This window comes from Rhinopithecus bieti, unplaced genomic scaffold (genome assembly GCF_001698545.2).
Source record: "Rhinopithecus bieti isolate Rb0 unplaced genomic scaffold, ASM169854v2 scaffold_10132, whole genome shotgun sequence".
In the NCBI taxonomy this organism is placed as follows: domain Eukaryota; kingdom Metazoa; phylum Chordata; class Mammalia; order Primates; family Cercopithecidae; genus Rhinopithecus; species Rhinopithecus bieti.
The window spans coordinates 189,817-211,225 of record NW_016806330.1 but is presented as its reverse complement, the minus strand read 5'-3'; the positions used below and the strand labels follow the sequence as shown (position 1 = coordinate 211,225).

General features: G+C 49.6%; 2 protein-coding genes across 5 annotated transcripts in view; both read left to right on the top strand.

Moving 5' to 3' along the window:
• CADM3 (cell adhesion molecule 3) overlaps positions 1 to 834 on the top strand; it is a 31,273-nt gene extending 30,439 nt beyond the window's left edge. For all 4 annotated transcript variants that reach the window (XM_017875517.1, XM_017875516.1, XM_017875518.1 and 1 more), the window contains one exon: positions 66 to 834. The gene's annotated coding sequence lies outside the window, so the exon portion shown is untranslated. The remainder of the gene's footprint in view (positions 1 to 65) is intronic.
• A 3,723-nt stretch (positions 835 to 4,557) lies between these two features.
• ACKR1 (atypical chemokine receptor 1 (Duffy blood group)) lies at positions 4,558 to 9,175 on the top strand. The gene is made up of 3 exons (XM_017875519.1): positions 4,558 to 6,302; positions 7,590 to 7,657; positions 8,136 to 9,175. The coding sequence occupies exons 1-3, from the start codon at positions 6,170 to 6,172 to the stop codon at positions 9,123 to 9,125; spliced, it is 1,191 nt and encodes a 396-aa protein (XP_017731008.1). The 5' UTR covers positions 4,558 to 6,169; the 3' UTR covers positions 9,126 to 9,175.
• Positions 9,176 to 21,409: the final 12,234 nt, after the last annotated feature.

Here is a 21,409-nt window from a genome sequence, read left to right as displayed (position 1 = left end):
CGTGGCTTCTCTGCATTTGGGTTATTATTATTTTTGTAACAATCCCAAATCAAATCTGTCTCCAGGCTGGAGAGGCAGGAGCCCTGGGGTGAGAAAGGCAAAAAACAAACAAAAAAACAAAACCCTGGAGTGTTAGGAGGAGAGTGAAGGTAGAGGGGTGAGGAAGGGTAAGGGGCAGGGCTGGTTTGGAGCTGGGGGCTCTCACCAACCCTCCTTTCAGCCTCTACAACAGAGCAGCTTCCCAGACTTTTCCAGAAACCCAGAAACGGGATGATTGTCGACAAAGGTTGGGAGTGGCTTTTCCTCTGGTAGCCATGCACCTGAACATACAAACAAGGAGGCAGGTGCCACCCTGACACCCCTCTTCCATAGCAATGGGAAAGTGATGAGTAGGGGAGTCCTGAGGAGATGTGGCCTGCAGAAGACACGCAGCCATGCAAGGACCCAGGAGTTTAACCTGGGGAGGACGCAGGTCCCTGCAAGGAAGAGTAGATTTGGAGAGGAAGGCAATGAACAAAGCCAGTCCCTTTCCATAGGAACTGCCCTTGGAGATTGCAGAGGGTGGCTGCCCCTCCTTGCTCCAGCAGCTGTGGGAGAGGCACTGCTCTGGGGCCTGCACTGCCTCTGCTTCCCCTGCTGAGGGGCCCCTCACTCTTACCCAAGACTCTGGATTGTTGCATGGCAACCACTCCTCCCATGGCATTGCTCAGCAACTACTCCTCCCATCCTGGCCACCCTGTGCCCCTTCCTGGTCCCAACGCCAGCCCTTAGTCCTTCCTCCCTCAGCAGCCAGGCAGACATAACAACAAAACTACTAAAAGGAACTTCACTGCACTGAGCTGTTTCCTGCCCAGACTAAGGGAATAATGTGAACTGTGTGCACGTGTGTGTAGTGTGTATACTTGTGTGCATGTGTGCGTGTGTGTGCATGTGCGTGTGAGTGAGAGGCAGAGCGAGGGACTGAGGAGGAGGGCTAAGAGCCAGGGGTCCTGGGCAAGTGGACAGGGCTGTAGGACATGTCGGGGAGGCTTTGGGAATGGGGTATTCCTAGTCAGGGTTCACACCTCACCTGGGATGTTGTTCCATGCTGGTATTTCCTCTGCCACCCCAGTGTCCATCCGTCTTGGAGAAAGGAGTCCCTGGGTGTGTGTTTGCCCAGCTGTCCATTCTATCTCTCCCTGAAACCTGAAACACAGAGCATTCAGCCCTTCCCTGGATTTCCCTCCTCTGAGCCATGGAGTCAGTGCCACAGCCTTTGCTATGCACCTCTCAGGCCTCTCCTTGGCGTTGACCCTGGAACGACCTACCACCACCTATTTTCCCATAGTCTGTACCCAGTGAGTTGAAGGCTGGATCCCCACCCTTCCTTTTGGTTTCCTGTCTTCCTTCTCATGGCCCCAGCTGGTTGCCGTGGAGATGAGGCTCCTGGTCCTCCCTGTCCTGGCCGGACTGCCCCGCCTCAGATCCAGGATGCCCTTGGCATCGCTCCCACCCTCTGCCAGCTTTTCCTCCCTGCTCTGACAACGGGCATGCAAAAGGGGCAGCTGCAATCTAGCAGGTCTGCCCACCCCTTCAGTTCAGGTAATACCGTTTTGAATCTTCCAGCCGCTGGTTAGGGCCCTGGGCACCACAGGCAGCCCCTCACCTAAGCCAGGGCCTACTCCTCTTACAACAGCAAGGGGCCCTGGGGCCCCAGGCCTGTCGAGCTTCTTGTCTCCCAGCACCTGCTTTTGGGAAAATGACTTTTCCTCTTCAAGCTGAACCACTCTGTCCATATTACACAGAAGCCATATTTGTACGGGGGGTGGGAGGGAGAGGGGCTCTTGTGCTGTGTGTGTCTGTCCAAGGTGGGGGGTGGGGAAGGGAGCAGGGAGGGGACCGTGTATCTTTATAATCTTTCTAACTCTCCTGTGCTAATCTCAGAGGGGCCACCCTCAATATATCTGGATTATCCGTGTCGTTCAGCTGCCTCCTTTCTGCTCCTCTTGCTGCTGCTGGGATGTGTGTATGTGAGAGTCTTCTTCCCATACCCCTTGCACGTGGTGCCTGGTGCCTCAAAAGGTGGTGTGTCCCTTGCCAGGCCACTTTCAAGGATATCTATGTACAGCAACAATATAACTCGCCAAGGGAGAGAAGTGTGTTCACCTCCTTTTGCTAAGCCCTTCCTTTCCGGAGAGTGTCTTGGGGGGCGTCTGACTGCTTCCCCCCACCCTCTGCCAGGCATTGCTGGAGAGTGTTGAGACGGCGATGGAGACACCATCAACCCCACCCTGGAGAGCATCACCAGACACCACCAGACCAAACTCACTTTCCAGCCCCTTCATGTTGAACCTGAAACTTGAGCTAGTGTCTGGGGAGAAAAGGGGAAATCTCTACGAGGTACCCATCCTTCTGCACCTTGGGTCTGAGGTGCTTGGCCCCTTAGGAAGCCCTACATGAATGGGACAGAAGGTCCTTAAAACACTGGGGATGAAGCAGCCGATGCTGTTTTGGACAAATGGAACAGTGTCCCCTAACCAGCCCTTTCTATCTCATTGCGCTGACTTGGACATGCCATGGCTCACCATTCCCAAAGTCCCCACTGTGTCTCCCCAACTGAGGAAATAAAAGCAGAGAGGGGTGATGAAACAGTGAAGATCCTGGGGAAACAGCTGAGGAGGGGAGGCAGGGGAAGAGGCCACTAAAAGAAGTGAAATGGGCCTAGGAGAATCGGCCTGCCTGCAGGGTAGATGCTCTTTCTCTCTGCTGGCCACCTCTGCCCCTCAGTGAGAAACTTTGCATATTGCTAAGATGCCTGACCAATGAAGCAGTTTCAGAGACTTTATGTCCCTCAGTAGAAATATGAATAAGATCACCCTGTGGGCAATGGTCCCATTTTAAAATATGCTGTCCCATTGTCCCCTAGAGCCTACTTTAACTTGTCAGACCATGTATTCCACTTCGTATGCAAGAGGCATGCACCGAGCCTATAGGTGGCTAGGCATACACTCAATAGCTCCCTGAAATGGCTTCATTAGGCAGCCTCGACAGCCACCCCAGCCCTCCCACTCTCATACTGAAACACTCAGACCTAGAGATAGCCAGACACACCCAGACACCCGCCAAGACCCTCACATACAGATATGTGCACACTGATACACAGCAAACGTACACAGAGATCAGCACACACAAAGAGCCCACGCCCACATGCACACACCCCTCAGGTGGGACGGATTCGACCACCACCACCTTTCCCCAAACACATGGCTCTTGAACTGCCTTTCCTTGGATCAAGTTCAAGGGGATGGAGGAGCAGTGAGAGTCAGCCGCCCTTCCATTCCAATTTCCCAGCACCTCCCTTATCTCTGCTTCACAAGTCACCCAGCCCCCCTCTTTTCCTTCCTTGTGCTTGAAGAGTCTCTACTTGGTGGAAAACCCCTGGTTTCTCAACCTCCCTTTCCACTTCGGTAAAATGCCCACTTTCTGGTCCCCACCTTTTCCTGAGTGCAGTCCCGACCAGTCAAATCCAATCTCAAAACAGGAAGCCCCGAGGCCAGTGCCCCCCGTAGACTTGAGGCTTGTGCAGGCAGTGGGCGTGGGGTAAGGCTTCCTGATGCCCCTGTCCCTGCCCGGAACCTGATGGCCCTCATTAGTCCTTGGCTCTTATCTTGGAAGCACAGGCGCTGACAGCCGTCCCAGCCCTTCTGTCTGTGAACCAAACGGTGCCATGGGGAACTGTCTGCACCCGGTGAGTATGGGGCCAGGCCCCACAGTCCCTTACCCCTATGCCCCTCGTTTCCCCTGCTGTTTGCTCCTCAGTCTTTATATCTCTTCCTTTTCCTCCTCATCTTTTCTCCCTTCCCTCTTTTCTTCTTCCTTTAAGGTATTTTTTCTTCTCTCCTTCCTATGCTAGTCTTCTAGCTCCCTCTTGTGTCCCTCCCTTTGCCTTTGAGTCAGATCCATCTTGGTCCCTTGGTGCCTTCCCTTGTGACCTTGCACTGCTCCTCCAGCCCCAGCTGCCCTGGCTTCCCCAGGACTGTTCCTGCTCCGGATCTTCAGGCTCCCTGCTTTGTCCTTTTCCACTGTCCGTACTGGATTTGACTCCTGCAGAGACCTTATTCTCCCATCTGACCTTCCTCTCTGTCCTCCCCTCCCACCTGTCCCTCAGTTCCTAGGGGACTCTTCCGGGGTTACTCTGATGGCCTCCTCTGGGTATGTCCTCCAGGCGGAGCTCTCCCCTCAACTCAGAACTCAAGTCAGCTGAACAGTGAAGATTTATGGAATTCTTCCTACTATGGGAATGATTCCTTCCCAGATGTAGACTACGATGCCAACCTGGAAGCAGCTGCCCCTGCCACTCCTGTAACCTGCTGGATGACTCTGCACTGCCCTTCTTCATCCTCGTCAGTGTCCTGGGCATCCTAGCTAGCAGCACTGTCCTCTTCATGTTTTTCAGACCTCTCTTCCACTGGCAGCTCTGCCCTGGCTGGCCTGTCCTGGCGCAGCTGGCTGTGGGCAGTGCTCTCTTCAGCATTGTCGTGCCCATCTTGGCACCAGGGCTNTGCTTCCCCTGCTGAGGGGCCCCTCACTCTTACCCAAGACTCTGGATTGTTGCATGGCAACCACTCCTCCCATGGCATTGCTCAGCAACTACTCCTCCCATCCTGGCCACCCTGTGCCCCCTTCCTGGTCCCAACGCCAGCCCTTAGTCCTTCCTCCCTCAGCAGCCAGGCAGACATAACAACAAAACTACTAAAAGGAACTTCACTGCACTGAGCTGTTTCCTGCCCAGACTAAGGGAATAATGTGAACTGTGTGCACGTGTGTGTAGTGTGTATACTTGTGTGCATGTGTGCGTGTGTGTGCATGTGCGTGTGAGTGAGAGGCAGAGCGAGGGACTGAGGAGGAGGGCTAAGAGCCAGGGGTCCTGGGCAAGTGGACAGGGCTGTAGGACATGTCGGGGAGGCTTTGGGAATGGGGTATTCCTAGTCAGGGTTCACACCTCACCTGGGATGTTGTTCCATGCTGGTATTTCCTCTGCCACCCCCAGTGTCCATCCGTCTTGGAGAAAGGAGTCCCTGGGTGTGTGTTTGCCCAGCTGTCCATTCTATCTCTCCCTGAAACCTGAAACACAGAGCATTCAGCCCTTCCCTGGATTTCCCTCCTCTGAGCCATGGAGTCAGTGCCACAGCCTTTGCTATGCACCTCTCAGGCCTCTCCTTGGCGTTGACCCTGGAACGACCTACCACCACCTATTTTTCCCATAGTCTGTACCCAGTGAGTTGAAGGCTGGATCCCCACCCTTCCTTTTGGTTTCCTGTCTTCCTTCTCATGGCCCCAGCTGGTTGCCGTGGAGATGAGGCTCCTGGTCCTCCCTGTCCTGGCCGGACTGCCCCGCCTCAGATCCAGGATGCCCTTGGCATCGCTCCCACCCTCTGCCAGCTTTTCCTCCCTGCTCTGACAACGGGCATGCAAAAAGGGGCAGCTGCAATCTAGCAGGTCTGCCCACCCCCTTCAGTTCAGGTAATACCGTTTTGAATCTTCCAGCCGCTGGTTAGGGCCCTGGGCACCACAGGCAGCCCCTCACCTAAGCCAGGGCCTACTCCTCTTACAACAGCAAGGGGGCCCTGGGGCCCCAGGCCTGTCGAGCTTCTTGTCTCCCAGCACCTGCTTTTGGGAAAATGACTTTTCCTCTTCAAGCTGAACCACTCTGTCCATATTACACAGAAGCCATATTTGTACGGGGGGTGGGAGGGAGAGGGGCTCTTGTGCTGTGTGTGTCTGTCCAAGGTGGGGGGTGGGGAAGGGAGCAGGGAGGGGACCGTGTATCTTTATAATCTTTCTAACTCTCCTGTGCTAATCTCAGAGGGGCCACCCTCAATATATCTGGATTATCCGTGTCGTTCAGCTGCCTCCTTTCTGCTCCTCTTGCTGCTGCTGGGATGTGTGTATGTGAGAGTCTTCTTCCCATACCCCTTGCACGTGGTGCCTGGTGCCTCAAAAGGTGGTGTGTCCCTTGCCAGGCCACTTTCAAGGATATCTATGTACAGCAACAATATAACTCGCCAAGGGAGAGAAGTGTGTTCACCTCCTTTTGCTAAGCCCTTCCTTTCCGGAGAGTGTCTTGGGGGGCGTCTGACTGCTTCCCCCCACCCTCTGCCAGGCATTGCTGGAGAGTGTTGAGACGGCGATGGAGACACCATCAACCCCACCCTGGAGAGCATCACCAGACACCACCAGACCAAACTCACTTTCCAGCCCCTTCATGTTGAACCTGAAACTTGAGCTAGTGTCTGGGGAGAAAAGGGGGAAATCTCTACGAGGTACCCATCCTTCTGCACCTTGGGTCTGAGGTGCTTGGCCCCTTAGGAAGCCCTACATGAATGGGACAGAAGGTCCTTAAAAACACTGGGGATGAAGCAGCCGATGCTGTTTTGGACAAATGGAACAGTGTCCCCTAACCAGCCCTTTCTATCTCATTGCGCTGACTTGGACATGCCATGGCTCACCATTCCCAAAGTCCCCACTGTGTCTCCCCAACTGAGGAAATAAAAGCAGAGAGGGGTGATGAAACAGTGAAGATCCTGGGGAAACAGCTGAGGAGGGGAGGCAGGGGGAAGAGGCCACTAAAAAGAAGTGAAATGGGCCTAGGAGAATCGGCCTGCCTGCAGGGTAGATGCTCTTTCTCTCTGCTGGCCACCTCTGCCCCTCAGTGAGAAACTTTGCATATTGCTAAGATGCCTGACCAATGAAGCAGTTTCAGAGACTTTATGTCCCTCAGTAGAAATATGAATAAGATCACCCTGTGGGCAATGGTCCCATTTTAAAATATGCTGTCCCATTGTCCCCTAGAGCCTACTTTAACTTGTCAGACCATGTATTCCACTTCGTATGCAAGAGGCATGCACCGAGCCTATAGGTGGCTAGGCATACACTCAATAGCTCCCTGAAATGGCTTCATTAGGCAGCCTCGACAGCCACCCCAGCCCTCCCACTCTCATACTGAAACACTCAGACCTAGAGATAGCCAGACACACCCAGACACCCGCCAAGACCCTCACATACAGATATGTGCACACTGATACACAGCAAACGTACACAGAGATCAGCACACACAAAGAGCCCACGCCCACATGCACACACCCCTCAGGTGGGACGGATTCGACCACCACCACCTTTCCCCCAAACACATGGCTCTTGAACTGCCTTTCCTTGGATCAAGTTCAAGGGGATGGAGGAGCAGTGAGAGTCAGCCGCCCTTCCATTCCAATTTCCCAGCACCTCCCTTATCTCTGCTTCACAAGTCACCCAGCCCCCCTCTTTTCCTTCCTTGTGCTTGAAGAGTCTCTACTTGGTGGAAAACCCCCTGGTTTCTCAACCTCCCTTTCCACTTCGGTAAAATGCCCACTTTCTGGTCCCCACCTTTTTCCTGAGTGCAGTCCCGACCAGTCAAATCCAATCTCAAAACAGGAAGCCCCGAGGCCAGTGCCCCCCGTAGACTTGAGGCTTGTGCAGGCAGTGGGCGTGGGGTAAGGCTTCCTGATGCCCCCTGTCCCTGCCCGGAACCTGATGGCCCTCATTAGTCCTTGGCTCTTATCTTGGAAGCACAGGCGCTGACAGCCGTCCCAGCCCTTCTGTCTGTGAACCAAACGGTGCCATGGGGAACTGTCTGCACCCGGTGAGTATGGGGCCAGGCCCCACAGTCCCTTACCCCTATGCCCCTCGTTTCCCCTGCTGTTTGCTCCTCAGTCTTTATATCTCTTCCTTTTCCTCCTCATCTTTTCTCCCTTCCCTCTTTTTCTTCTTCCTTTAAGGTATTTTTTCTTCTCTCCTTCCTATGCTAGTCTTCTAGCTCCCTCTTGTGTCCCTCCCTTTGCCTTTGAGTCAGATCCATCTTGGTCCCTTGGTGCCTTCCCTTGTGACCTTGCACTGCTCCTCCAGCCCCAGCTGCCCTGGCTTCCCCAGGACTGTTCCTGCTCCGGATCTTCAGGCTCCCTGCTTTGTCCTTTTCCACTGTCCGTACTGGATTTGACTCCTGCAGAGACCTTATTCTCCCATCTGACCTTCCTCTCTGTCCTCCCCTCCCACCTGTCCCTCAGTTCCTAGGGGACTCTTCCGGGGTTACTCTGATGGCCTCCTCTGGGTATGTCCTCCAGGCGGAGCTCTCCCCCTCAACTCAGAACTCAAGTCAGCTGAACAGTGAAGATTTATGGAATTCTTCCTACTATGGGAATGATTCCTTCCCAGATGTAGACTACGATGCCAACCTGGAAGCAGCTGCCCCCTGCCACTCCTGTAACCTGCTGGATGACTCTGCACTGCCCTTCTTCATCCTCGTCAGTGTCCTGGGCATCCTAGCTAGCAGCACTGTCCTCTTCATGTTTTTCAGACCTCTCTTCCACTGGCAGCTCTGCCCTGGCTGGCCTGTCCTGGCGCAGCTGGCTGTGGGCAGTGCTCTCTTCAGCATTGTCGTGCCCATCTTGGCACCAGGGCTAGGTAGCACCCGCAGCTCCGCCCTATGTAGCCTGGGCTACTGTGTCTGGTATGGTTCAGCCTTTGCCCAGGCTTTGCTGCTAGGGTGCCATGCCTCCCTGGGCCCCAAACTGGGTGCAGGCCAGGTCCCAGGCCTCACCCTGGGGCTCACTGTGGGCCTTTGGGGAGTGGCTGCCCTACTGACACTGCCTATCACCTTGGCCAGTGGTGCTTCTGGTGGACTCTGCACCCCAATATACAGCATGGAGCTGAAGGCTTTGCAGGCTACACACACTGTAGCCTGTCTTGCCATCTTTGTCTTGTTGCCATTGGGTTTGTTTGGAGCCAAGGGGCTGAAGAAGGCATTGGGTATGGGGCCAGGCCCCTGGATGAATATCTTGTGGGCCTGGTTTATTTTCTGGTGGCCTCATGGGGTGGTTCTGGGACTGGATTTCCTGGTGAGGTCCAAGCTGTTGCTGTTGTCAACATGTCTGGCCCAGCAGGCTCTGGATCTGCTGCTGAACCTGGCAGAAGCCTTGGCAATTTTGCACTGTGTGGCTACGCCCCTGCTCCTTGCCCTATTCTGCCACCAGGCCACCCGCACCCTCTTGCCCTCTCTGCCCCTCCCTGAAGGATGGTCTTCTCATCTGGACACCCTTGGAAGCAAATCCTAGTTCTCTTCCCACCTGTCAACCTGAATTAAAGTCTACACTGCCTTTGTGAAGCGGGTGGTTTCTTATTTTGTCTGGGGAGAAGGAGAATGAAGAGAGAGACATTTTTATGTCAGACTTTCTTGCCAGTGTCTGTTTCTATAGCTGCCCTGGGGAGAAGGTGAATGATGAATAAACATCGTCAGGGTACATAGATGTTCTCTTGAGGTGTGGGGTCACTGTCATCTCAAGGGATAAGAGAAGAGGAACCAGAGCATGAGGGGAGTTGTTAAACCAAGAAAACCCAGAAGGGATGGCTTAACTGGAAGAAAAGCTGTTCCAGGAAGCAAATGGAATAGGAACCAAAACTGAGAGATAAACAGGGAAGAGTGATGACAAAGCCCAGAGCAATACCACCTCCCCCTGTCCGACCTGCCCAGCCTCTCTCTGTCTTCTGTCTCCTCTCTGGCTTTGTTTAGTGATTAGGACGGTGGTGGGGAAGGTGAAAGAAGCATCCCAGGGAGTGTTATTCAGTTCAGGGAACATATTAAGATAATTTAAAAAGTCACTCCTGGGAGTCATCTCTCCCAGGTTACTCAGCATGACCTGAATGTGTGCACACGTGTGTGTGTGTGTGTGTACATCTGTTTCTCGATCTGTTAGAAACTACCTTTATGTTAGATGTATGCATGTAAAAACATATGTCCACCCACGAGCTTGCATCTCTGTCAGCACCTGAACTGCGCACACCTGTGTGTGTGCATTGACTTTTCTCAGGACCCAAACCCCCACTCAATTCTGCACCCATCCCTGCTCACAGGATATAGAATCGGGATTTATGACTCACTCCTTACCCAAATGAGTTTTCTTTACCCTGGTTTTTAAGCCTAGTCTTTTCTGTGTAGGATGTGTGGAGGGAAGAAAAGATCAAGAAGTTGTGAAGGGTGGAGAAACTTGAAGGGGGAGGCCCTGATCTGATTCATCTTCTGCTTGGCATTCCCCAAATTTCCCCTTCAAATTCTCAGCTTTTGAAATAAACCTTTATTTCCCACATACATCTTTCCTTCCACCTTCCATACAATACCCCAATCTCCTGGGCACCTCTTTCCCAAATATACCCCTGATTCTCTGGCTGCTTAATCATGACCTTTGAGGTTTTTCTCAATCTCTACTTAGCCAAATTTAGATGACTGGAAGGACAGAAGCCCCTCCTCATTAGGGGCGCAGCTTTTACCACCAAGAGCAAATTCACCCTCTACCTAAGAGGCGACAAAACAGTTAGTTGCTACCTCTAACCCAACTAAAGCCTGGGGAAACTTGAGCAGATACGTTATATCCGTTTGAATCCAATTACCATCTTTCCATTTTCCAAAGATATGCTATACCTGGCTTCTTCACTAAAATGTTTCTGCTTGACTCTCTGGGCTTGGGAAAAGTAGGCGAGTGCGGGAGAGGTGCAGAGATGAGTTAGAATAGCTTAGGCAGGAGGGTGCAAAAGGCTTAGGGAATTTTCCTGGGTGGGTGCCACGACAAAGCCTCTAAATCTCCCACCTCCTGTCTCTTAGCAACCACCAGGTTAGCTCCTGATTGGTTCATCATAAATTGAAAGGCGGGATTTAGGGACCGATTGAGACGCGGGAGACATTCTGAAACAGAAAGGAAGGGAAAGAAAATGAAGAGAAAGGAAATAATTTACAAACCTAAATTATGCGCACCAGAGTTCGTGAACCACAGTTCATGAATGTGTTCTAGTATTTCTTCCCCCTAATTTCTTTTCCAGGCTCCTCTCAATATCCCCCTCCCGTCCTTGACCACTCTTCCAATTCTACCAGATGTTGCTCTCCTCCCTTACAAGGTACTGATTTGGAAGCTGACCTAGTTGAGGGGGAGGAGAGGGCGTTTTTGACTCCCTGAATATTCCAGTGTCAACCTGATGCAAGGGAGGCTTAATTTAAGACCACTGGGCTTGTCTTATCTGCCCCCAACCCTATGCCTCCGGATAGAAATCCCTGGTCGGTCAGTCCAGTTAGAGAGAACCCCAGACTCCTGGGTAATAGCTTGGCAGCTCTCGTGGCTTTCACAAGGGAAAGGCGGCTGCAGAAGCCTAAAGCTGCTAAGAGGTTAGGGTGGGCTGGAGACAGTGTCCCACCCCCGCCCCAAGCTACATCCTCCTCATCCCCTCCCCCACCGGGATTGCCCCAGGCCTTTTGGGCTGCCCTTTCCCTGCTATTACCTATGCAGCACGTGGAGAGCTCCTCCTTAAGTCTTACCCTGACCTCAGTCATTTCTTTAAAGCTTTCTTGGGGACCTGCCACCCCATGCATTTAACCCACCACATGCCATCAACCACTCTAAAATTAGTCTGAATCTGGCATCTTTTCTGCAACCCTTCAGGAATACAAATCCTGTCTCCTTAGAGCCCTTAAGAACTTAATCTTAGGGTTGGCAGGGACTTTAGCCGTATGAGATATTGGGCCTCCTGGCTAAAGAAAAAAGTCCTCTCAGAAAGATGAGAGCCAGGGAAGCAAGCTCTCGGGAAAACACAGGACCCTGAGGAAGGTTAGTTTGCTTTGCTTTCTAAAGGAGAGAGATCTATTATTCAAGGGAAGTTTGAACATCACATTGACGCTCATAGTTCATTTATTTCAAGCTGAGACCCCTCCCTGAGGATTTAGAAAACAAATGCTTGGTCCTCACACCTTTTTTCCATTCCTATTTCCTTATCCCCCAACCCCATCACCACCTTCCTCCCTCAGAGGAATTCTGATTGAGAACTTCACTGGGATTTCAAACCCTATTCATTGCCAACTCTAATTGCCAGGGATTTGCATGAAAACCGTCGTATGCTATCTAATTATTCTGACAACAGCAGCCCGCCGTCTGGGCACAAGGAGAATCACAGTTTTAATTAACAATAATGCACCTTGCCGACGAATGCCACTGTTTAGGTTAATTAACAAGTCCAAGTCCTTCCAAATCATCTCTAGACATCTTCTAGGTGATTTCGGCAGGAGGGATGTGGGGAACTCAGAGAGGGGTGGGGAATGTTAAAACATCAGTTCAGCAAAAACGCATGTTAGCTTTCTTCTTTCCTGTAACTATTTGGTGAAGGGAAGAGAAAATCTCTGAGAGACTGGCTTGGGAAAATTGGTTGGGGAATTTTGGGAACATCTTTTTTTTTTTTTTTTTGAGACAGAGTCTCACTCTGTTGCCCAGGCTGGAGTGCAGTGGCACAATCTCAGCTCACTGCAACCTCTGCCTCCTGGGCACAAGTGATTCTCCTGCCTCAGCCTCCTGAGTAGCTGGGATTACAGGCGTGCACCACCACGCCAGGCTAAGTTTTTGTATTTTTAGTAGACACGGGGTCTCACCAGTTTGGCCAACCTGGTCTCAAACTCTGACTTCAGGTGATCCACCTGACTCAGCCTCCCAAAGTGCTGGGATTACAGGCGTGAGCCACCGTGCCTGGCGGGAACATCATTTTAAGGGGATGTATCAGACATCTTTATGTTGCAGTTAGATTTAGGAAATTTTTTGGACACATTTTTATAAATGAGAAGATTAAGTTCTTACAGCTCTCTAGTATCTCGAAATCATTGCCTGGTTGTTTGCAAACTTGGTTTCTAGCATGAGAGCCTCAACTTCCCCATCAATGCCATTTGTCCTCAGCTTTCTTTGTATGTTCCTACCACATCTGTGGTCATTTAAAGTTGCCTACTGCCTTTGGTTTCCCAGGTAACATCTCAAGTTTCACCCTTGCCCTTCTCAAAGATAACTGTATTTTTTGCTGGGTAGTCCTCTGTATCACGCAAAAATACATTGTATGTTGCTCCAAATTGCACCTTTTATCTTTCCAAGAGCATGGACCTAGTCTTCTTTCTCTAAATCAGGTATTACTAATGTTTGGGGCATAGGAGGAGGGTTATAGACCTCTTAGAAAATCCAATGAAAGTAATAAAGTTACTCTTTGGAAAAATCTACTATTATACCCTAAATTTGGCATCTAGTTCTTCGCTACTGCATTTGAGTTAATCCTGAGTGCTCCTCTACTATCTGACAGGACTTCCATGATTAGCCGGTGGCCTTGTCTCCCCACTACTCAAGAAGCTTTATGCCCAGGGGTGAATTTTCTTCTTTGAAGGGGCAAATCTGTTTTCCACTCTAAGAGTCTTTGCACTTGATATCTCTTCTGCCCAAAATGCTCTTTCCTGTGCTCTTTATGTGACTGGCACCTTCTCATCCTTGGGGTCTCTGAGCAAATACCACCTCCCCCAAGAGTGACCTTCCCTGACATCCAGTGGAATGTAGCCTGGCCATGCCGCACCCAATTATTATCTACCAGTTCACCTTGAATGTTTCCATTGTAGCATTTATCACAAGTTAAAATTTTATTTATTCGTTTATTTGCTTACCAGTTTACTGCCTGTCTACCTCCTCCCTCCAACACTAGAAAAGAAACTTCAACCATGCAAGAGTCCTTTCCCTGACTGGTGCATGATTGGAGCTCAGGAAACATCTACTAAATTCCCAAGTTGTAGATTCATCATCCACACTGGAGCATTCACAGTCCAGAGAGGGAAGAGGAACAAGTAAGCAAATAATTGATGCAGAAAACTGACCTCTTCTCCCTAAGTCCTCCAGAGCCTCTCCCATGTCATTCCAGTGTCTGGGGACTGAAGAGGCTGGAGAATCTTCTGTAGATTTCTGGCCTGTGAACCTGTTTTTCTGTGTCAATTCATGGCTGACTGTGAAAGGTTGTCTTTTTTCATTTTTGCTTGAGGAAAAGTGAGTCACTGAGACTCCCCCAGAGTTCTGGGAGACAAAAGTCCTTCACTGGCTCAGAATCAAATACATAGTCCAGCCACCTCCTCAGATTGCATCACTCTCAGGGAGAGCCCACTACCCCCCTTGGACCAAAAAGTCACCATGTTGATTTTTTTTTCCTTCAGTTTTCTCTCCTTCCTTTTAGTTTCGACTTAGCTCCCCTGCCAACTCTACCCCTTCCCCGCCTGTGAACGCTGGTGCCTACTCTCACCTTCTGGCCTCTGTCGCCCCCCTGTGGCAATTGATGTATCTGCAGTTTTGGGAACAGGATCACCCTTTAAGGCACTTAGGGGTTGTATAATTAATCTCATTTGAAGAATTTGTCGAGTACCTACTACATTCAAGATGCTAGTGAAAGTATGGAATACTTGGAAATGAATCATACACAATTATTGATATCAGAATCTCCCTGGACCCACCTGGTCCCCCATCCCTTTCCTTCCTCCCTTCGTCCCTTCGTCCCTTCGTCCCTTCTTCATTTCTCAGCATTTCCTAGTCCTCTCCCAAACAACCTTGAACAAATTGGGATCCCAGGACACATAGAAGATCCACAAATCCCTCAGTCACCTAGACTTCTCAGAGCGAACTTCTATTTCACAGTCAAAGGCCCTAAGCAAATCGCAAAGCCTCTAGTCAGTGGGTGTTCCTGTCTCAGTGTCATGTTCAGAAGTGTTCCTTACATGCAGACGCAGAGAAGATACAAGAGCAAGAAGCTCTTGCCCTTTCACACTCCTCCAGTGTGGGTGTGGTGGATTCTGGAAGTCAACGCACTGAAAGACAAATTACCCAGAGTAGAGGGAATGGGTATGGAGCCTTGGAGAAGAAAGTTCCTTACAAATTAGTTGGCCCTTTCCTGTCTGTGACCAGATGAAGAGGGGAGGAAGAAGTGGACTGTCTGTGCTGTCTGCCTGGATGCTTCCAAAAACACGACCATGCTTTTTCTCCTCCCATCTTCTCCCTCAAGCCCCAGAACAGGGTTGCTCCCTTCACATACTGGATTGATTGACAGGGGGGACTTCCATGGAATGCTTTGGGGAGTGTGATAACAGCAAGGGAAGGGAAGGTCACTGGGCTAGCAAACATCCGCAGAAATTAAATAAGATGTAATAAGGATTATGCAAAACCTGCATTTAAAAAATTAATTGCACAAAAACAGGATGGAAGATACCTGGCTCAACAGAAGTTCTTGTAAAAAAAAAAATTTAAAGACTTAGAGGTTTCACTTGGCCACAAGCTAAAGATGATTCAATAGTGTATGTGGTAGCCAAAACGCTAATGCAGACTCAAACTGCATTCAGAGACGCAGTGTACAGGATGAGGGAGCGCACAGCACCACCCCTGCCCTGGACAGGCCATATTTAGAATAGAGGGCTTGGCTCTGGGTACTACATGTTTAAAGGCCACTAACAAACGAGAGTTCTTAAAAATGGGGTGGCCAGGCTGGGTGCAGCCGCTCACGCTTGTAATCTTAACATTTTGGGAGGCTGAGGTGGGCGAATTGCTTAAGCCCAGGAGCTCCAGACCAGTCTGGGCAACATGATTAAACCCCATCTCTACGCGCGCGCGCACACACACACACAACAGAAATTAGCTGGGCATGGTGGTATGTGTCTGCAGTCCCAACTACACAGGGGGCTGAGGTGGGAGGATCCCTTGAGTCTGGGTGGTCGAGGCTGCAGTGAGTGGTGATCGTGTCACTGAACTCCAGCCTGGGTGACAGAATGACACCTTGTCTGGAAAAAAAACAAAAACAAAAACGGGGAAGAGAAGGGAGAGGGAGCTAGTGGTCAAAATGTTGACAGTCTAGAGACCATGCTACTTCTACACAGAGAGACTAAAGGTGCGAGGGGTTCAGGGGTGGGGGAGATTTACACTGGAAATGTGTAGAAAAGACAGTTGTTTTTAACTCAATAGTTGTGCTGTTCAAAAAGCATTAGGCATGTATGTAGCTTCAGAACTAGAAACACTGAGTGAGAAGAAGTAACAGGGAGGCTGATTTTGGCTGAATGTTAGGAAGAGCCTTTGACAATTCAATCTGAGCTGCAGAGATGGCTATCACATTCTGGAGGGAAGGAAGGAAGGAAGGAAGGAAGGAAGGAAGGAAGGAAGGAAGGAAGGAAGGAAGGAGAGAGGGAAGGAGGGAGGGAGGGAGGGAAGAAGTGGAGGAAGGAAGGAAATGTTAATGAGCAGACCACATGTTATGCAGTGCTCTGTGTTCTTGTTTTACAGTGGTGAGCATATCAGATGTGGGCCTCGCCTTTGTGGTGTTTGGAGACTGAAGCAAAAGGCAGTAATTATACACATAAACACACAAATAAATTACAAATGCTGTTATGAGATAAAAGAACTGGTGCAAATAAGAGAAAGAAAAAAAGAAGGTAAAAGTAATTCAAGTTATGAGTTCACAGTTACAGAAAGGATTCGAGCTGTGACTTGACAGTAATAAATTATCAAAATGTGGCAGAGAGCATCCCCTGAATTGGTTAAAGCTGGGACCAGTCCAACTGCTTTCTTTCAAATTGACAATACATTGGAATCACCTAGATGAAGATTTTCAATAGTCCTTGACCTAATCCAAGATACCCTTAATCATAATTTTTGGAACTAGAAGACTCTGAAACTCTATGATAATATGTTAATTGAAAAAACTAGACTAAAACACATAATCTTTGATTCTGATGTCTGAGTTTCACTTGTGATGACTTTAATCTCTTTGCTTGGGTTATGGAACTAAGTTCCTCTGTTTCAGAGCTAGGATACCTTCGTCTCTTCAGGAGACCAAACAACGAAGGGATTCCTAGCCAGGTATGCACCTGACCTGAATTTTTCCAAGAGGTGGGTACCATTCCAGGCACTAGCTGCAGCAGAGAAATTGTAGCTGGTGCCTGGGGTCCCTCTAGTGGTCTGAAGCTCTCACTTCAATACACTTGTCTTTGGCCCAGGTTTGGCCAGAGAATTTGCTGATATGGGCTCTAAGAGGGATGACGGAGTCTTGCAAAAAGCAAGCAGAGAAACCTAAATACGTGTATATTTCAGAAGGTTCTTCTCTAGAATTAACATTAAAAGTAGAGGTGACATAACTCAGGAATTTCTTTCCAAATTTTCTTGACCCTTTTACCTTGTCTTGGCTAATTTAAATTTAGAGAAAGAAAGGGAGTTGAGGGATATACAACTTTTAGAATCCAGAGTAGACAGCTCTGGATTCTAAAGTAGACAGAGTAGACAGGATACCAGGCCATCAGTTAGGGATTCATTTTCATTCCCTGGCAAAATGCAAAACATATCAGAGTTGGGTGGTCAGATAGAGCACTGGGTTGAGTAGGGAGACATGACTTGTGCATTCTGAGCTGTAACACTTCTCAGCTTTCTAAGTTTCTAAGAGAAAAAGCAGGTAATGACACCTTCCTTGCCTGGCTCACAGGTCTGATGTAAAGATTAAATGGACCAACAGATGTGGAAGCTCTGAAATCAGTTAGAGCTGGGAAGAAATACACTGCAATTAGTATTAAAGAAGAGTTCGCCCTGCAGGCAATTCGAAAAATGTCCATTGCCTTTTGGGGCCATTTCACCTAATCACAAGTTCTTACAAAGGCAGCAGCACGTGGGAGCTGGACTGCTAGGAGTTACCCTTCCAGCTCTGTCCTTGAGTGCATACTCAGCCCTGTGACCAAAGGACTCACAGAATCTGCCTAAAACGGTGTTTCAAAAGGACCTTTAAGAAGAATTCCCTTACAACAGAGGTCAACAGGGGGCAAGGGAAGGGAGCGGGTGATAGTAGTGATAGTAATGGGAGCTGTTGGTGGGTATTTTAATGACATTTGGGCTGGCTTTTGCTGCATCATAGTATTGTTTAGAGAAGGACTTAAAATGTTCTTGAACTGCCACAAAATCTTTTACCATACTTAACCTTATACAGGGACCCTCAGATGACCACATTGCAACTTTTCTCACAACCCTCTCCTGTGGTTTCTGTTCCTTGGTGTCCTTTGGAAGCTCCTTGTTGTGGGAGGGTGGAGTGGTTGGGAGAACTCATCTGCTTATCAGTCACGGAGCTCCCCCCAACTCATTGGAAATACATTAATGCCACGTCATCTACTAATGCCACTCAAGCTGTGGGTCATGGATCAATATCGGCATTACCGGGGAACTTGTAGGATATGCGGACTTTCGGGTTCCATCCCAGATCTGCTGCTGAATCAGAAGCCACATTTTGACAAGATCCTAAGTGATTGGTTTGCACATTGAAGTTTAAGAAGCACCCACATTTTGTTGGATATTCAACAAAATGAGAACCTGTCTTTAGGGTCTCCTCTCTCCCACCCTACCACTACCTCCAGCAGTCTCCTTGTCTCCCAGATTCCACCTTAAAATTCAGGAATCACCATGCACTGGGGACAGCCCTGCATAAACATCTAGTTCCCATGCTTTAGGAAAAGTGACAAAAACCCACACCCCCTTTCTGTCCCAGGCTCCCTTTGCCCCAGAAAAATAGACCCTCCTCAAATCTTCTCCCAAGGCTGGACATGGTGGATCACACCTGTAATCCCAGCACTTTGGGAGGCCAAGGAGGGAGAATCACCTGAGGTCAGGAGTTCAAAACCAGCCTGGCCAACATGGTGAAAACCCATCTCTACAAAAATATGAAAATTAGCAGGGCGTGGTGGTGGTGCCTGTAGTCCCAGCTACTCGGGAGGCTGAGGGAGGAGAATTGCTTGAACCTGGGAGGCAGAGTTTTCAGTGAGCTGAGATTGCACCACTGCACTCCAGCCTGGGTGTTAGATAGAGACTCCATCTCAAAAAAAAAAAAAAAAAAAAAACAACTTCCCCTAAATGGCACAGGTCTCTGTGGCAATGGGGGACACAACCTTTCTACCTGTCTTTCTTTCTCCTGCTCTGGGTGGGAGGAGCCTCTGGAAAGAAACATGACTGTGGGGAACCATCACTGTCAGGCATGATGCAAAAGTAAGACCAGAGGTGAGTGCTGAGGGGTACCAAGGAGCTGGGCATAGGATGGAAGAATGTGCTCCCGGAAGGTAGCAGAGAGACCACACACAGTCACGAGGGATGTGGGGTCTCAGGCTGTGCACCCCCAGACACCAGGGCAAGTGGGCACACTCACACGCACATGTGTACACAGTCACATACGGTCTACTGCTTCTGGACTCTGTGACCAGGTACACATCGCAGAAGGCAGGCGGACGCCATGCCACCCCATTCCCAGTGGCCAGACCTTGTCCATGCTCAGTGGCACAGACACCTCATAGCCTAATCCCCACACGCTGTACATACTCTGCTGATGCCTGAAATGACTGCGACGAGAGATCTGTCTCCTTGGCAAACATTGTCCCTTCTCTGTGCTCCTCTTTTAACACAGACATTTCTCCAAGAGGGGCAATGGATTAAATAACAGACACTACTTGTAAGTTAATGAATCAGAAATGTTGCCAAAGGGAGGGTCGAGGGCAACAGGAGAAAAACAGGCAGCTGAGGAGGGACGAGGAGCTGAATGAAAGAAGGAGCAGGGGCGGGGCAGCCTGAAGACAGATTTTGCCTGCATCGCAATTACGCCAAGGAGCAGTGCTGGTCCATAGTGCAAGATGGGGGCCTGGATTACACAGATCTGACTTCCCAGGGACTTATGGGGGAACTAGCATTTCCAGGCTTCTGATGGGCCTCCTGGGCTCCAGCCAGACTCACCTCAAAACAATTCCACCTGCAGTCTTAAAACATGACAATCTATCACTGTCACTCCTGCGAGTATCCGTGGCTTCTCCATCATCCTAGTGTAAACCCAAGCTTAGCATAGCTCCCAAGGTCCTCCTGAACCTTCCCCAAACCTGTCTCTCCAGCCTCACCAATCATGCTAACTTTTCGACATGATGAATGACCAGTAGCTCCCCCAAAGCAAGCCACCTTCCCTCGGGCCTCTGTGCCTTAGTGTGGGGCTGCTCCATCGGCCTGGAAAGCTCTCCACACCTCCCCTTCATCTAGCTAACGCCTACATGTTGGAGACTTAGCTCTGCTGTTCCCTGACCTGGGCCCATCCTCTCTGTCCCTGCAAGCTGAGTTGGTGAGTTAGGTGTGACTGCTCTGTGCTCTGGAAGCACACTGGGCATAATAATGAGTATCGTGTATTATTTAACCTCTGTCCTTATGTGTTGGTCCCGCCAACCAGATTTCTTAAGGACAAAGGCTGCGGCTTCCTTTTACTTTCCAGAACATAGCCCAGTGCAGGACAGATAGTATGCATTCTAAATGTCTGTTGTGTGTATTAATGTATGTATTGAGGATAGAGTTTAAGTACAAAACTCTTTGTGAGCTAATGGACTCTTCTCACTAAAGAGAAAAATGGGGCTCTCCAATCAGAAGTTATGCAGCTTGTCCAAGTATCAACTGTTAGGAACCAGAAAATTCTGAGATTTGAACCCAGGTCTGTGTTGCAGATGAATTTAAGGTCCTTGTTCCCTTAGCTCTCATGTGCTCAGCGGGTGGTAAGTCATTACAGCACTGCCCTGTTGCTGCATTTCCCATCATAAATTCAAAACATTCAGATCCAACCTTCCAGGAGAGAACTTAAAGTGAATCAGGTTTTGCTTTTGTGTTTCTATTTTATTCTTTCTTTCTTTATTTATTTAGTTTTTTTTTTTTTTTTTTTTTTGAGATGGGATCTCACACTGTTGCCTAGGCTGGAGTGCAGTGTCATGATCTCAGCTCACTGCAACCTCCACCTCCAGGGTTTAAGTGATTCTCCTGCCCTAGGCTTCTGAGTAGCTGGGACTACAGGCATGCGCCACTATGCCTGGCTAATTTTTGTATTTTCAGTAGAGATCGGGTTTCACCATGTTGACCAGTCTGGTCTAGAACTCCTGACTTCAAGTGATCTTCTGGCCTTGGCCTCCCAAAGTGCTGGGATTATAGGCATAAGCCACCGCTCCTGGCCTGCCCGCTTGTTTTGTAGATGGTGGCTGAGGCTCAGGGATGTGGAACGTTGCCATATTACTGTAATACTCACAAAAATATGATAATGTTATCGTGTTATTACATCATGGTGGGGCCAAAATGGGATGGCAGGGACTGGGCATGAGGCAGGAGATAAGGATGAGACGGGCTGGTTTTTCCACATTTCCGCCCAGAATGAATCAAAGCAATGTATATTTATTGACCGTGAGCTTATCTGGGTACCTGAGCCCCCTCCCAAACCCCAGCAGTAGGAGAAAAGTGAGTAGGAGAACAAACGCAGATGTTTCTCCAGCTACCCTCTCAGGTCAGAGGGAGAACTGGATGGAATCCATCACTTGGAGCCCATTTCCTTCTGGCCTCACCACAAGGGGCCACATCCAGATGGAGAAAATAGTTAGGAGGGTCGCACATTTGCATACATTTGCATGTGTTTGCATATTCACGCAGAACATGCAGCTCATTCTCAGGCAATTTTCAAGTAAATGCGATTATTGCCACCTTCAGGTTGTCATGGATAGATTTTG

What these genes read in the sequence shown, in the direction of transcription:
- ACKR1 (XM_017875519.1), top strand. Translation starts at nt 6,170, where the DNA reads ATGGAGACACCATCAACCCCACCCTGGAGAGCATCACCAGACACCACC. An exon ending in AAGGGGGAAATCTCTACGAG is followed by an intron (nt 6,303 to 7,589) that starts GTACCCATCCTT and finishes TTGGAAGCACAG; the next exon opens with GCGCTGACAGCCGTCCCAGC. An exon ending in TGGGGAACTGTCTGCACCCG is followed by an intron (nt 7,658 to 8,135) that starts GTGAGTATGGGG and finishes TATGTCCTCCAG; the next exon opens with GCGGAGCTCTCCCCCTCAAC.